General features: G+C 43.1%; 1 protein-coding gene across 1 annotated transcript in view; it reads left to right on the top strand.

Moving 5' to 3' along the window:
- Nucleotides 1-14,163, top strand: part of ABTB3 (ankyrin repeat and BTB domain containing 3) — a 221,929-nt gene that overhangs the window by 153,187 nt on the left and 54,579 nt on the right. The window contains exon 4 of the mRNA XM_083401216.1: nt 8,032-8,184. Coding sequence (XP_083257342.1) covers nt 8,032-8,184 — 153 coding nt within the window. The remainder of the gene's footprint in view (nt 1-8,031; nt 8,185-14,163) is intronic.

Here is a 14,163-nt window from a genome sequence, read left to right as displayed (position 1 = left end):
AACCATAGCTTTAACTATACAGACCCTGTCTATCCATAGGTAGCTCTTATTTCTCACCCCCACTGAAAATGGACAGGACTCCCCCCCACCCCCAGCTCTCATCTGGGAGCTTTCCTCTCCTCTCCCAGTCTGTTATCCTCGACTTCATTTCCTGCCTTTTCACCATCTATCTGCCACTTTCAGGTACCACATATACCAGAGGTTGAGAATCTTTTCTTTTTTCTACTGAGGGCCAGAATCCCTCAGGGGCAATTGGTTGGAAATTTATCATATGCTAATATGTTCATGTGCAAATCTAGAAATAATTCCTACAATTCAAATAGGAAAACAATGCATCTTACCACGGTGGGAAAGGCTTGTGATCTGGTGCATTGTGTACCTGCTCAGTTTCCAGGCCAAGTGCTAGCTTTTCATGGACCACTTAAAGGCCCCTGCTTCCCCTCTTTAGGGTTCATTATCTTTAAACAAGGCCTGCTGCAGACAGGCCTTCAAACAGAGTTGTGTCTCCTGTAAAATAGGGCATATGGCCACCTTTTTTTTATTTCCCCTATCAGTCAGGTTAAAAAAAAATGCTATGTGAGACTGTAAATCTTTTTTTCTGAGAATTTTTTTTTTTCAGTTGGCAAACATTTCCCACAGCCTTTCAGCTCTTCCTTTTGGGTAGCTTTAATGCCTTGCTTGTTGAATTAGGGAAGTGCATGAATGTTATAAAACTTGAAGTTTATAAGTATAAACAAAAATCGCACACACCTGATTAATTCTTACAGGCTCAGACTTGCTAAACAAATTACAGGTATAGCCCCAGATGCAATACCCCACCCCCGCAGCATATTAGACATTGGGGTCACATTTTTCATCCTTCTTTAGTACTCTATTTTTCAACTCCCCCCCACCTTTAACGTTACAGGTTCATTATTTGCTTGAGAAGGCATAAAATAAGAAAGAGGTTTCAAGTCTCTTAACGATGTCAGGAAACAGAGAGTGGAACACACTGTATATCACACTGAATGGCTATGTGGGATATGCCCAATTGGGTTGTTTTTTTGCTCTGAAATTTGAGCTACAAGAAGGTATGGAGAAACTCCAGGTCCTGGGACTTGCCACCTTTTGTGCTCTATTGAGCAGGTTTCGGTTTGGGTTTATTTTTACAAAACCATGTATCTGGTAAAAGAGGTACAAGTGTGTGTTTTATTTACTTTAATTGTTTAGAAATTATATTGTGCTTTTGTGAACACATGCACCCATGAGTTCTCAAGACAGCTGATAAGAAGACTCAAATGATACATGCCCGCAGTGGCTCTGCCCCTTTCATGCATACTGCTCCATTTTGCGTGGTTTTACTTGTTTTGTAATTGTTAGTGGTTATATCTGTTTTATAGCTGTATAGTATATTACTGTAACCCACACTGGGACCTTATGGTGAAGAATAGGTAAGAAATCTAAACAAACAAAATACAGCATGAGCATGAAGGATATGATTCAGAGGACATTAAAGTCAGGTAAAACTTGCAGCTTTTGAAATATCTCATTTTCAACACATCTAAAATTTGTGGTAGGGACTTTTAGCAACCATTAGCATCAAATTTCTGAATTTTTATATGGTCACCTAGAAGAGAAAATCTTGATGTGTTCCTTTCTCTAGCCTTTGCCCTCCTTCCGTTTTCAGTGGCTTTTTAGTGGTGACTATGTACCATTAGGGCAGGATTTTGGAGCCTGGGAGAGAAATAATAAGAAGAAGAAGAAAAGAAAAATGGAGGGACCTCTTAGGTGCCACTCTCATTGAAATATCGCTTTGCCACTTGCATGATCAGTATTAGTCCTGCACTCACTGATGCTTTGGTTTTCACAGCCAGGGGCAGGCTGCCTTTCAGATTTGCAATGGATGAACATCTCTCCTTTCCTATTTTGGATGCATCCTGAAAACCAGAAATACACTCACAGATATTTTAGAAGCTTAGCATTTTGTTTACAGTACTTACATTTTTAATGTTTATATTGTTTAGCTTTTTAAGAGATTATATATGGTCATTTTATACAGAGCTCCTAATTAATATGTAAAGTGCTTTAAAATAAAAAAAATCAATGCAATCATTTAGAGCAACTAAACTTTTCTGGTTGTAAGTTCAGTTGTGTAGTGAAGAGAAACCAATTAATGCATGCTGCTAATGCAGTGTCGGATTACAGGGTTATCCCACAGAAAGCGATCTCTAGTTTATTTTTATCCTACTGCCTTTCAAATTACCGCACCACTTTAATTTTGCCTTCCTTATTTTCTTCACAAGATTACACAAACATTTAAAGAAATCCCTGTTGGTACTCCATGTTGATTCTACACACATATGTACCCAATCAAGACATTTCACGTATAATTCAGTCCTGCACAATCTGTGACTCACACAACCTATGTGTCAGACCACAACCCATCAGCCATGGATTCGTAGTTTGGCAACCAGTAAGCCAACAGCTTGGTGGGGCTGTGCTACTTCCCTGACCTCCCTCTGACTGAGTCTCAATTGTATTCTGGGACAGAGGAGGGAGGTGGCAATGGGAACAGCATGGTGCAAATGTGCCAATGAAAGCCATTCTGTGCACCGGCCAGAGTGTTTGCACCTCACCACCACCTCGCCCCTCCTTATCCACCCTGATATGCAGCAGCAACTCAGTTGGAAGGAGGTCAGGTAAGTGCCATTATCCCACCATGCCACCCACTACTGTTTGACAACCCCACTGCTTTTGTTATACAAGATTGGCAGCAAAAACAGGAGGTTTATCAAGCTCCGGGTAGGTTGCTTGTGGAATGCCCTCCTTTAGGAAGGTTTGCCTAGTGCCAAAGCTGGTATCTTTCTGGCCCCAGGGGAATATCTTTTCATTTGCCTGGGTCTAACAGTATATCAACGTCTCTCGTTTAAATTAGTTGATTTTATTGATTCTGCTTATTCTTCTCTGTTGTGCTGTGCTGCTTCCTGTGGTTTTAGTGGGTTTTTTGTTGTTGTAAGGGCAAAGGGAGCATAGCACAGTGCCAGAGGAAATCCCATATTACCATTGAGGTCTAATCTGAAGCTCCATTTACATTGTGTCTGGGTGTCATGATCTGGCAGGATGACAGGGAGGAGGAAGAGGACCCCGGCGAAGGGTGTAGCTGGGTCTGGGACACAACGGGGCAAGCAGGGGATAGGGAAGGAAGTACTCACAGGGTGATGAGGATGGTATGTGGATGAGATCAATGCACAGGAACCAGAGAATCAGGACCCATCACCAGAGCCAGTGTGGTATAGTGGTTAAGAGCGGTAGTCTTGTAATCTGGGGAACCGGGTTCGCGTCTCCGCTCCTCCACATGCAGCTGCTGGGTGACCTTGGGCCAGACACACTTCTCTGAAGTCTCTCAGCCCCACTCACCTCACAGAGTGTTTGTTGTGGGGGAGGAAGGTGAAGGAGAATGTTAGCCGCTTTGAGACTCCTTCGGGTAGTGATAAAGTGGGATATCAAATCCAAACTCTTCTTCTTCTTCTTCTTCTCTGTTTGCAGAACATCCCAAGTTCAGGTCCTGGTATCACCAGTTAAAACGAGCTTAGGTAACAGCTGATGTGAAAGAACTATGCCCTAGACCCTAGAGAGCTGCTATCAGTTAGGATACACAGCAGGAATAGAGGAGAAATTTGGTCAGTTCACATTTCACATCTTCAAGGTAGTCCTGATTTAGAGACAGCAGAGCAAAATTACATAATTTTATTTCTTAATGGTTGAGCATCAGTCATGTTGCATGCGCAGAGCATAGCTTTGTTGCTGACCCTTTAAAAAAAAGAAGAAATAAAAAGGCTCAATGTTGTGTGCTCCAGCACATAAGAAGGGAAATGCAAAGCCTGCAGAGAGAGGATTTTCCTGAGAGCTAACACTGATCTTCCGAAGCCAAAGCCTGGAGAAGCTGTTTGACAGTTTCATCTCAGCAGCAAGTCCAGCAGAAGTCTTGAGGCAAAGTCTGAAAGGAGGTTGCGGTGGATGAAACAATTGTATTTCTTCACATTGTGCCTATAAAATTTTCATCTTGCCCAAAATGAATGGTTGCCATATTTGAGACTTTTTAATCTAGAAAAAGAAATGGCCAGCATATCTATCCTAACCATGGCCACAACTGCACTATACATTTTAAGCAGTATTGTATCACTTTAAACAGTTATGGCTTTTCCCAAAGAATACTGGGAACTGTAGTTTCTTCAGGATGTTGGGAGTTGTTTGAACACCCCATTCCCCTCACAGAGAGGTTTAACCCTCTTCCTAGACACAGGACATTGAGATCCATCCTATTGGAGCTTCAGGATGTGTGTGTTGTCATCTGAGGGATCAGCTTCTGGCCTTGTCTCTGTAGACACTGACTCCTCAGTATCCTGCTCTACCTCAGCAGAGGATGCCTCCTCCAGTCTGAAATCCAAGTAAACGTGGATCCTGACAGGGAGAAGTGCTCCATCTCCCTAAGGACTGGATCCTGCTCTGGACCTTCATGTATTCCCTTCAGGTGTCTTGTGCCCCCAAGGAAGTCTCACCCCAGAATTTGAGATGGCCACAATACCACAATGTGGTACAGGCATGGAGAAATCAGTTGCGCTGCTCATTATCAGTGATGTCATGGAGCAGATATGCTTTCCAAAAGACTCCTGTGATACTTGCATAGACTTTGGTCTTTTGCCTGGGGAAATAATTCCATTGTCAACACTGGATGTTGCACTGAGATATCCTGTGTTCTTACCTGTGAATAAGTCTCAGCAGATGCATAGGATTGCACTGAAAGCTTTATTTATTTATCATTGTTGCTTCAGTTGGAATAAAATGTCAATATCTTGAAATCTATATATCTTCCTTTTTGTGCCTAGAGAGTCTACGCTTTCTCTAAAGCTCTAAAGCTATATATAGTGAGTATGGAGTAGTGATAGACATTCAGCAGGTGATAAATAATCTTGCTGATTTTTTAAAAAGCCATGCATAGTTTAAGGTGCCTGTGAATGCTTCCCATCATGCCCTGAGCAGGTGCTCCAGATTCTTGAGCCTTTTTCTTTTTCAGTAAGTCTGTAGCCCTCCTAGAAAGAAGGTTATGGGGCAAACTGTGCAGATAACTTCTAAGTGATTTATGTGAGGGTGGTGGGGTTACCTTGTATGTTTCCTGGTTTTGAGGAATTCTCCCTGCTGTTATTAGGCAGCAGCAGTGTTTGTGTGTATTCGTGAGATCACCATAATCAAGACCAACAGGACCTAGCTGATTTCTCATGGTAATCATGATGATGATGATGATGATATTTGTACCCCGACCATCTGACTGGGTTTCCCCAGCCCCTCCGGGGGTGCATGTCTTTCTGATTTTGTTTTATGCCTCCCCCTCTTTATGGCTGCCATTTTGTGACTGGCACCTCCAGCACTCTTTCAAAATTCAAAATGTGTTTGGTAGTCCACAAAGGATGGCAACCCTTGGTTTGTATGGGGGTGGGGGTGGCTATTTTTCAAACTCTGAAGATGGGCAGCATATGGAATGTTTATGAACATCCCATAGCATCACAGGAGCTCAGCCACTTGGTGGCAAAAAGGGTCCTTTCAGCAATGTACCGTAGCTTTAGAAAACAATGTAGATTTAGAAAACAATGATGAGACAAAGAACCAAAGTGAAGGCTCACCAAGACCATCATAGTGACACTTCTTGCTACCAACTGGTGTAATCCGCTGTTTTGCCATCCTCATCTTCCCAGTTCAGGTCATATTTGTTTAGGACCTCATCCAAAACTGCAGTTGCTTTCTATGTGGGGTAATCCCCCTTTGTCCTTACACACATTTTCCTTTTGGAAATGTTATACCAAGCAATACCTGTAAGAAGCCTAGTGAGGTCATCATTTTTGTACACATTGTGTCATAAACCTGAGCATACCTTTCCCCAGAACTCTGCATCTTTGTCTTTGGTTTGTGTATGTGGGGCAAGAGGAGCACCCTTTAGCCTAGACTACGAAGAAGATTGCCTAAGGCAACCTGTGACTCTCCCCAACCTCCTGGTGGTGTTTTTTGTAGGGAAATGATAAATCTACACCTGCCACCTGGCTGGAGCAGGATAAGAAAATCCAATTCAACCAAATAAGTGCTCCGCTCTTCCTTTGCTGGCTCAGAAAACAAAACCTGGTCTAGTCAGTTTAAAGTATGCAAGGGTAATTATTACAAGGGGAGGCTTGTGGGATAGGGCACCCAGCCAGGTTCAGAACATCTTTCATACAAAAGGGGGAAAAACTGAATAGACCAAGAGCTGTTATGAGCTGAGAAACTAAGAATTCAAAATAAGATGGGCCTACCAGAGAATCTGAATAAAAATTGAGTCCTTCAGGGTGACTGAGGCTGGTGATTATGAGCAGAATTGACTGAGAATGGTTTTGAACAAGCCATGGTGGGATGAATGGGAGTTTATTGAAAGCTTTTTTATTATTTTGAATGGCTGTAGTGATCATATATAACTCTTGAAAATAAGAGGGAGGGAAATCTAGCCTATTTTCTCCTTGTATCTATGAGGTTTTCGCACTGCAACTGCTTGAAAATAATGATGACAACAAAGGATTGCAGTGTGGAGTGGAATTGTTCTAAAGTGGGATCAAATATGTCTCTTTTTATGAGATATAAATGTAAGAAATCAATAAAATAAATGAAAACAAAATAAATAAGTGTCAAGACCTTCAGTGGTGGGGAAATAGAGTAAGAAGTTTGCAACTGAAGTTAGCCCAGATATTTCAAGTCCTCCAAACATCCCAATTCCAAACTTCAGTTGCATTGCTACCTATAACGGGAGAGACCATTCAGGTGTATGCATAGTTTTGTGTGCACACAGCAAGGTTTCTACTGGGTTTCCCAAACTGCATTATTTATCCTGTATGTTCATTTCCCCAGTAGATTTTTACACAGGCATCAGAAGCTCTTTCCATGATGAGAGTTGGAAGTGCTCACCTTCCTGTAAGGCACTGGGCATGCTACAATGTTAGAATTACAGTAAGAGACCCCATTACATTCCTGGATTTTCCTGCCCAAAAATCAGTGGTTGTCATTCTGAAAAACATTCTCTTGATAGCAGCCTGAAAAGAAAGATACTGGTTTTTCATGAAAACTGTAACCGGGTCATCCTTCTTGGTAATTTAAATGTATTTTTAATATTGGGCAGACTTACCGTATTTTTTGCACCATAGCACTCACTTTTTTCCTCCTAGAAAGTAAGGGGAAATGTCTGTGCGTGTTATGGAGGAAATGCCTACGGGTGGCATGCCTACGGATTTTCCTCCTCTAAAAACTACGTGCGTGTTATGGTCAGGTGCGTGTTATAGAGCGAAAAATACGGTAACTTCAATCATATTCTGGACCAGGTTTGGCATTACACTAGTTTTGAAATTAAAATTTCATAATGTTGTTTTTTAAGCTTCTGTTGCCTTTTATTCAAGAAGGGGGATTGAATGGTCTTCCCTCTCACCCTGTTTTGATCTGGGGCTGGGCAGATAGAGCTTTGGCAAAAAGGTACTTTATAGTGATTTTAAAGAAATCTGGTGGCCGTTTTCATTGTGATTTGGGGTCTGAAGGTTTTAATAAGACTCAGGTTGACACAGAAGCGTGCAAATCTCTCCCTGCAATGTATATGTTCTAGAAAAGAGCACTGACCTCTGAGCAAAGTTTGGGGACTTGCTGTCTTAGCGAAGCCAATTCAACCGTTCCAATTACAGTTCCTTACAAATTCTCTGCAATAATTTTCATTGCCTCTAGTATAGATATGGATATTATTACCCTGGCTTTTAAGATGTTTTGTTCTGTGAAGCCTACTTCTTTTGTTGAATCTATACTGCTCTGTTTGGATTAGAAAGGTTTTTACTGTTTCACTTGTTTTTATAATTGTAAACTGTTTAACTTCCTTTTTTTATAACTGTTTGATTATATTATTGTAACAACGTTGAAGGGCAGGTAAGAAATATTCTACGCAGCACACAATATACTGCCATGGGAGGAAAAATAGCTTCTTTGTCTTGTTCTTCCTAGGCCGTTCATTGTGCTGCCACCTCTGATGGAATGGATCAGAGTAGCTCTGGCTCATGCAGGGCACCGTCGCAGTTTCTCCCTGGACAGTGATGATGTACGGCAAGCGGCTAGGCTTTTGCTACCAGGAGTTGACTGTGAACCTCGGCAGTTAAAGTAAGTCTGTGCAAAAAAATCCCAACACAACCCCAACCCCCCCCCACCTCAATGCGATTCGTTAAATAGATTGCTGTGGTTTAACAAGCTGAGCAAGGGTTCAGTTACATACTCTGTCTGCTGATTTGCAAGTTGCTTTCTAATCTCCCCCGCCCCCTTATCATTTAGCTTATTTTAAAAAAACCTGTATTTCCTTCACTTGGATGTTGAGCCAGTTTTGGAATCTGCAAGGCTTACGTGCCTGCATGTTTAAATAGCTAGATCAAGCCCCCTAAGCCTTTTCTTTTGAATTCTGTTTGTATTTCCCCTTCTTTGCCATCAGATGCTGTTTCCGTAATGAGAGAGTGAAGTGCTCACCTAATTAGCTCGGTCTTGCTGTGTTCCTTTGCAAAATTCAGAGGTGTTATCTAAAAGGCATCTCCCCTTCTTTGCAGCAGCCATGGTTTAAATAGCATATTTTTCACTGAGAAGTACTTCCAGCTCCTGCTGTAAGATTTCTGTTTTTCATGCTGAATTTCTGTTTCTGGAAAAGAGGTTGCTAAGAGGTTGCATTGCATATTTTTAAAATAGAAAAAGTATGCAGCGGTATTGCGGCTAGTGATTTCCAAATGCCGCTGTCAATATGTAAGTTATGCATACATTTTATATTTTTAAAGAGCTTGTTGCCATTGTGCTCATGTATGTGAAGGTACAAAAGTGTTGGGTTTTGATGTATCCTTCATTGTGGGAGATTTTATTTAGATTCGCTTTTTATATGGAATGACTTATGCTTCGGCATTATGAGCCTGTAAAGGCAGAAATTCGTCATCTAGTTGCTTAGTAGCTTCAGAGGAGAGTGAAGCTGACAGTCCTTGGGCTATTCCTCAGAGACCAGTAGATTCAAACCCGTGTGTACATATTATCATTATTATTATTAATTATTGTTTATTATTTTCAGCAGCTTCACAGTGAGTTATAAAAGACTCCCTTCTTATATGTGGAAAGGATTATATGTATATCCCTTGAGACAGCAGCCGCTGTGTTGGCAGGGTCTGATATTACTTGCTGCAATGCAAAAATAAGTCTGTGCATCTCAGATTGTTTAGAACCATGAGAGACTATGCATGGGAGTAGCTTATGGGGAAATGACATCACTGGTTAATTTATCAGAAGCCCCTTATTAACGAGCCAGATTAATGAGTTGCCCCTTTTTTGTATGTTAAATCTCCAAGGAAGAGAATAGACATGTTTCTGTATGCCTTCCCTTTATTTTTGTAACTTTGCCCTGGTGATTGTGTTGTTGTTGTTGTTTAGTCGTGTCCGACTCTTCATGACCGCATGAACCAGAGCATGCCAGGCAGTCCTGTCTTCCACAGGAGTGTGATTGTGTTATGGACAGGTTTTTGCTACCCTGCTTATTACACACTTATGTGTATTTCACTGAGCATAATAACATACCTCTGTTTGATCAAACTGAAGGCTTATCTAGTCCAGCCTCAGGGCCAGCCCTATCATTAGGCATAGACTGAGGTGCCTGCCTCAGGTAACAGAAGGGAAGCAGGGCGTGGTGCAAGGTGTTGGGAAGTGGCCTGCCTCTGCCCCCTAAACTAGCCTGCTGCCCTCAGGAGGATGCCAGTGTTAAAATAAGAATGGAATTGGAGTTCTGTCAGCTTCTTTTATGTGAAATGGGGGTGGCATGTTGTCCTTCGCCTCAGGCATTGCAGTGTCTTGAGCCAGTCCTGAATCCAGCATCCTGTTTATCACACTGGCCTACCAGATGCCTATTGTAAACCCACAAAACGGGGTATGAAGGCAAGAGCACTCTCCCACTGTTGTCTCCCCCCTCCCCCCTGCAATTGATATTGAGACTTGCTGCTTCTGAATAAGTGCTTAGGGCTAAACAAATACCCCCCCCCCATATTAAGGATCACTCAGCATTTTCTCCACTTTTGCTTCAAATGTGAATTTGAGTGAATTGGATCGTGCCTTCTCTTCCCAGAGCAGCTGTATCACATCCACTGGTGTAGTCGGGTAGTAGGATGAACTTGCAAAAAAGTGGTAGCACCCCCAATAATGTGTAAAGTAAATTGTAGCTCCAGTAGTAGCTTGCAGCGGAAGAAAAGAACAAAGATTTATTAGCGCTAGGAGCCAGTGACACAGCATTATCATTTTCACATAAAGACATGATAAATTTGTGTATATATATATATATATTGCCACAACATAGCCAAGAGGCCAGATTTCTGTTATCAGAGAGCAAATACTTGAGGAATAGGGGCAAAAGCAATTTAGGAAGTAATAAGACCAAGTGTGTTTCAGGCCATCGCTAGAAGCATCAAAGCAAAAAATATTACAAAGATCAACTATGAAAAATGACTCTCTCTCTCTCTCTCTCTCTCTCTCTCTCTCTCTCTCCATGTGCACATGTGCACAAACACACACTTAGGGTAAATATATATTCATGTGCGTAGGCATACACACATAAATACACATATCTTACGTAGTATTAAACAGTATTTAACCGAATTTGCCCTTCAGGTAGGTTTGGGCAAGACAATAAGGCTGTTGTATAAGGGGCAACAAGAACCCATAGATTACATGGGAACTTTTCTAGAAGTGCAGGATGCAAGTTAGTCCTGTCTCTGTCTGCTCAAGAGAAACATACATGCAATGCAAACTTTCTTTTGTGCCGCATTTCTAGGCGCAGGTTGGCACTTTAAAGCTCCAAGTCCAATTGGTTTGTTGTTGTTTTTTGCCCCAAAGGTCCGTCTAGCCCAGCAACCTCTTTCTCACAGTGGCCCACCAGATGCAAAGAGGTTATAACTCACTGGCAAAACACATGTTTGTACAGTGGTACCTTGGGTTACATACGCTTCAGGTTACATATGCTTCAGGTTACAGACTCCGCTAACCCGGAAGTAGTACCTCGGGTTAAGAACTTTGCTTCAGGATGAGAACAGAAATCGTGCTCCGGCAGCGCGGCGGCAGCAGGAGGCCCCATTAGCTAAAGTGGTGCTTCAGGTTAAGAACAGGTTCAGGTTAAGAACGGACCTCCGGAATGAATTAAGTACTTAACCCGAGGTACCACTGTATAAAGAAGGTTCTGTCCCTGGCATCTCCAGCTACAAAAATCAGATGATAAGTGATGGGAAAGAACTTGTCAGAGCTGTTTCCCCTCCTTAAGAAGACCTCCCTGGACCATGAAATGCTAAATGACTATTGCCCAATGGTGAATGTTCCCTTTCTGGGCAAGGTGTTGTGAGTATGTGATATTGATGTCTGGCTTCAGACAAACTTGGAGGAAACTGATTACTAGGATCCATTGCAGTCTGGCTTCAGGCCTGGTCATGGCACTGAAACTGCCTTGGCCATTCTGGTTGATGACATTTGTTGTGAGAGAGATGGGGTGAGAGTGGGACTCTGCTAGTTCTTCTCAATCACTCAATGGCTTTTGAAACTGTTAAGCACAGTATCAGATCCTGGAGCATCTCAGGGAAGTGAAGGTTTTGGGCACTGTGTTTCAGTGATTCCGCTCCTGCCTCCACGTCCTCAGAAGAAAGTTCAGTTGGGGCTTGCTCCCACGATTGCAGCCTTAATGTATCATTATTGTTTTGGTATTGCCAAAGAGGAGGAAGGTGCTTGTGGTATTTTCAAAATAACATGGCCACTACCGGGCACTATGCACCTTGATTTGGGGGCAGTAGGGAAATTTGCTGCTTTACCTCCGGCTAGTGCTGCTTCCAGCTTAAAAGATGCTAGAAAGAGTAGGAAAGCAGGAGGTCATTTCAGAGCCAGCTAATAATACAAAATGAGTTACCCATCTAAGGAGATACAGCACCCTTTTCATATGCCTCTCTCCTTGAGTGCCCTTGTCCTCATCCCAAATTTTGAATAATCCTCTAATTCCAGCTATGACTGCTGCAATAATTAGGTTTGGAAACACCAACCCAGCATGCGGCTGCAAACAAACTCCTTGACAAACATACAGCAGTCCCTAGGTACGGATGATTCCAGAGGATAAAGAGGATTTGAATACTTACAAGGTCATATTCAGGTTTCCTGATGGGAATCTCATCCTCTTTTGCTAACCTGGCGTCTAACACCAGTAATGAGGAATTATTGAAGTGTTGTTTCTTCTCTCCCCCTAGTTCACTTCAACTCTTAATGCTATGGGAGATACAACTCCAAACATTACAGAATGTATGATTTCCTCTCTTATTCTCTTATTATGTACATGTCATGTTTAAGGTAAAGGGACCCCTGACCATTAGGTCCAGTTGTGACCGACTCTGGGGTTGCGGTGCTCATCTCGCTTTATTGGCTGAGGGAGCCGGCATATAGCTTCCGGGTCATGTGGCCAGCATGATTAAGCCGCTTCTGGCGAACCAGAGCAGCGCATGGAAACACCGTTTACATTCCCATCAGAGCGGTTCCTATTTATCTACTTGCACTTTGACGTGCTTTCGAACTGCTAGATTGGCAGGAGCTGGGACCGAGCAACGGGAGCTCACCCCGTCACGGAGATTCAAACCGCCGACCTTCGGATTGGCAAGTCCTAGGCTCTGTGGTTTAACCCACAGCGCCACCTGCGTCCCTACATGTCATGTTTACTCAAGGCCAAACTGGATGAGACATGAATGGGGCTCCTGAATTGGATCGGCACTGGAAAAGAGGTAGTTAGTTCACCCTCCTCATGCCATTTCTCTGACCTAGTTTGCTCCCCCAAAACTAACTGTCCTAGTGGGGAAAATGTGCAAGTACCTTCATCTTTCCTCCAGAAAAATAAATAGTAACTTTGGGGAAGAATCAAGGGAAATGGTGCAGGGAAAATACAAAACTCCCAGCTAGCCCAGCATTCAGCTTTGATCCAATTTCCCCCCTCCTATGCTTGAGCAGTCAGGCCTGTGTCAAAGGGACCCTCTGCTTCCTTTTCAAATTTTCAGCCAGTTCCAGGTGTGCTCTAAAGCTGCTGCAGAGATTGGATCTCTCACTCACTAAAGTTGCATCCTTCTGGGTCTTCTGATGTACTGTGTACCTTGAGGCTGAACAACATGACTGTAGACCAACTGCAAGCTTTGCATATGCAAAGAGCCTCCTGGAACTTGGCATACATCTCAGATTTCCCGCTGATTGCCTCCTACTCCCAAATAAGAAGGGAGGTGTTGGTTTAAATCACTGATTTCCTGTTTGGGATTTAAAGATCAGAGAAGAGGAATATAGGAAGCTACCTTGCACTAGGTCAGACCATTGGTTCATCTAGCTAAGTATGGCTTGAAGTGTCTGGCAGCAGCTCCCCAGGATTTCAGACAGGGAACATTTGCAGACATACCTGGAATTGATCCTGGGACTTAACTTGCATGCAAAGCAGTTGAGCTAAGCTGCCCTACTGAAAATAAAGCAAATAGATGCAAATTCTTAGCATTTTTAGTTAAACATACTTACTCAGAAGTAGGTCCTGTTGATTTCAGTGCGGTTTATTCCTGGGTGTGTAGATACAGGACTGCAGCCTAAATACATGATTTAAACTACTGAGCCAGTGCTGTTATTGGGAATCCTGCTCCGTGCGTGTTTCCCCCCTCTCTTGTTTTTAGAACCTACTCCTGATTCTCTTCAAAAATAAGTTTGCATTTCACAAATGAATATATGGCTCTCTTTAGGGGGACGCAGATGGCACTGTGGGTTAAAGCCTCAGCGCCTAGGGCTTGCCGATTGAAAGGTCGGCGGTTCGAATCCCCGCGGCGGGGTGCGCTCCCATTGTTCGGTCCCAGCGCCTGCCAACCTAGCAGTTCGAAAGCACTCCCGGGTGCAAGTAGATAAATAGGGACCGCTTACTAGCGGGAAGGTAAATGCCGTTTCCGTGTGCGGCTCTGGCTCGCCAGAGCAGCGATGTCACGCTGGCCACGTGACCCGGAAGTGTCTTCGGACAGCGCTGGCCCCCGGCCTCTTGAGTGAGATGGGCGCACAACCCTAGAGTCTGTCAAGACTGGCCCGTACGGGCAG

This window comes from Podarcis tiliguerta, assembly GCF_965153285.1.
Source record: "Podarcis tiliguerta genome assembly, chromosome: 10".
NCBI lineage: Eukaryota > Metazoa > Chordata > Lepidosauria > Squamata > Lacertidae > Podarcis > Podarcis tiliguerta.
Note: the sequence above shows the minus strand (reverse complement) of the source record. Positions and strands in the feature narration are given on the sequence as shown.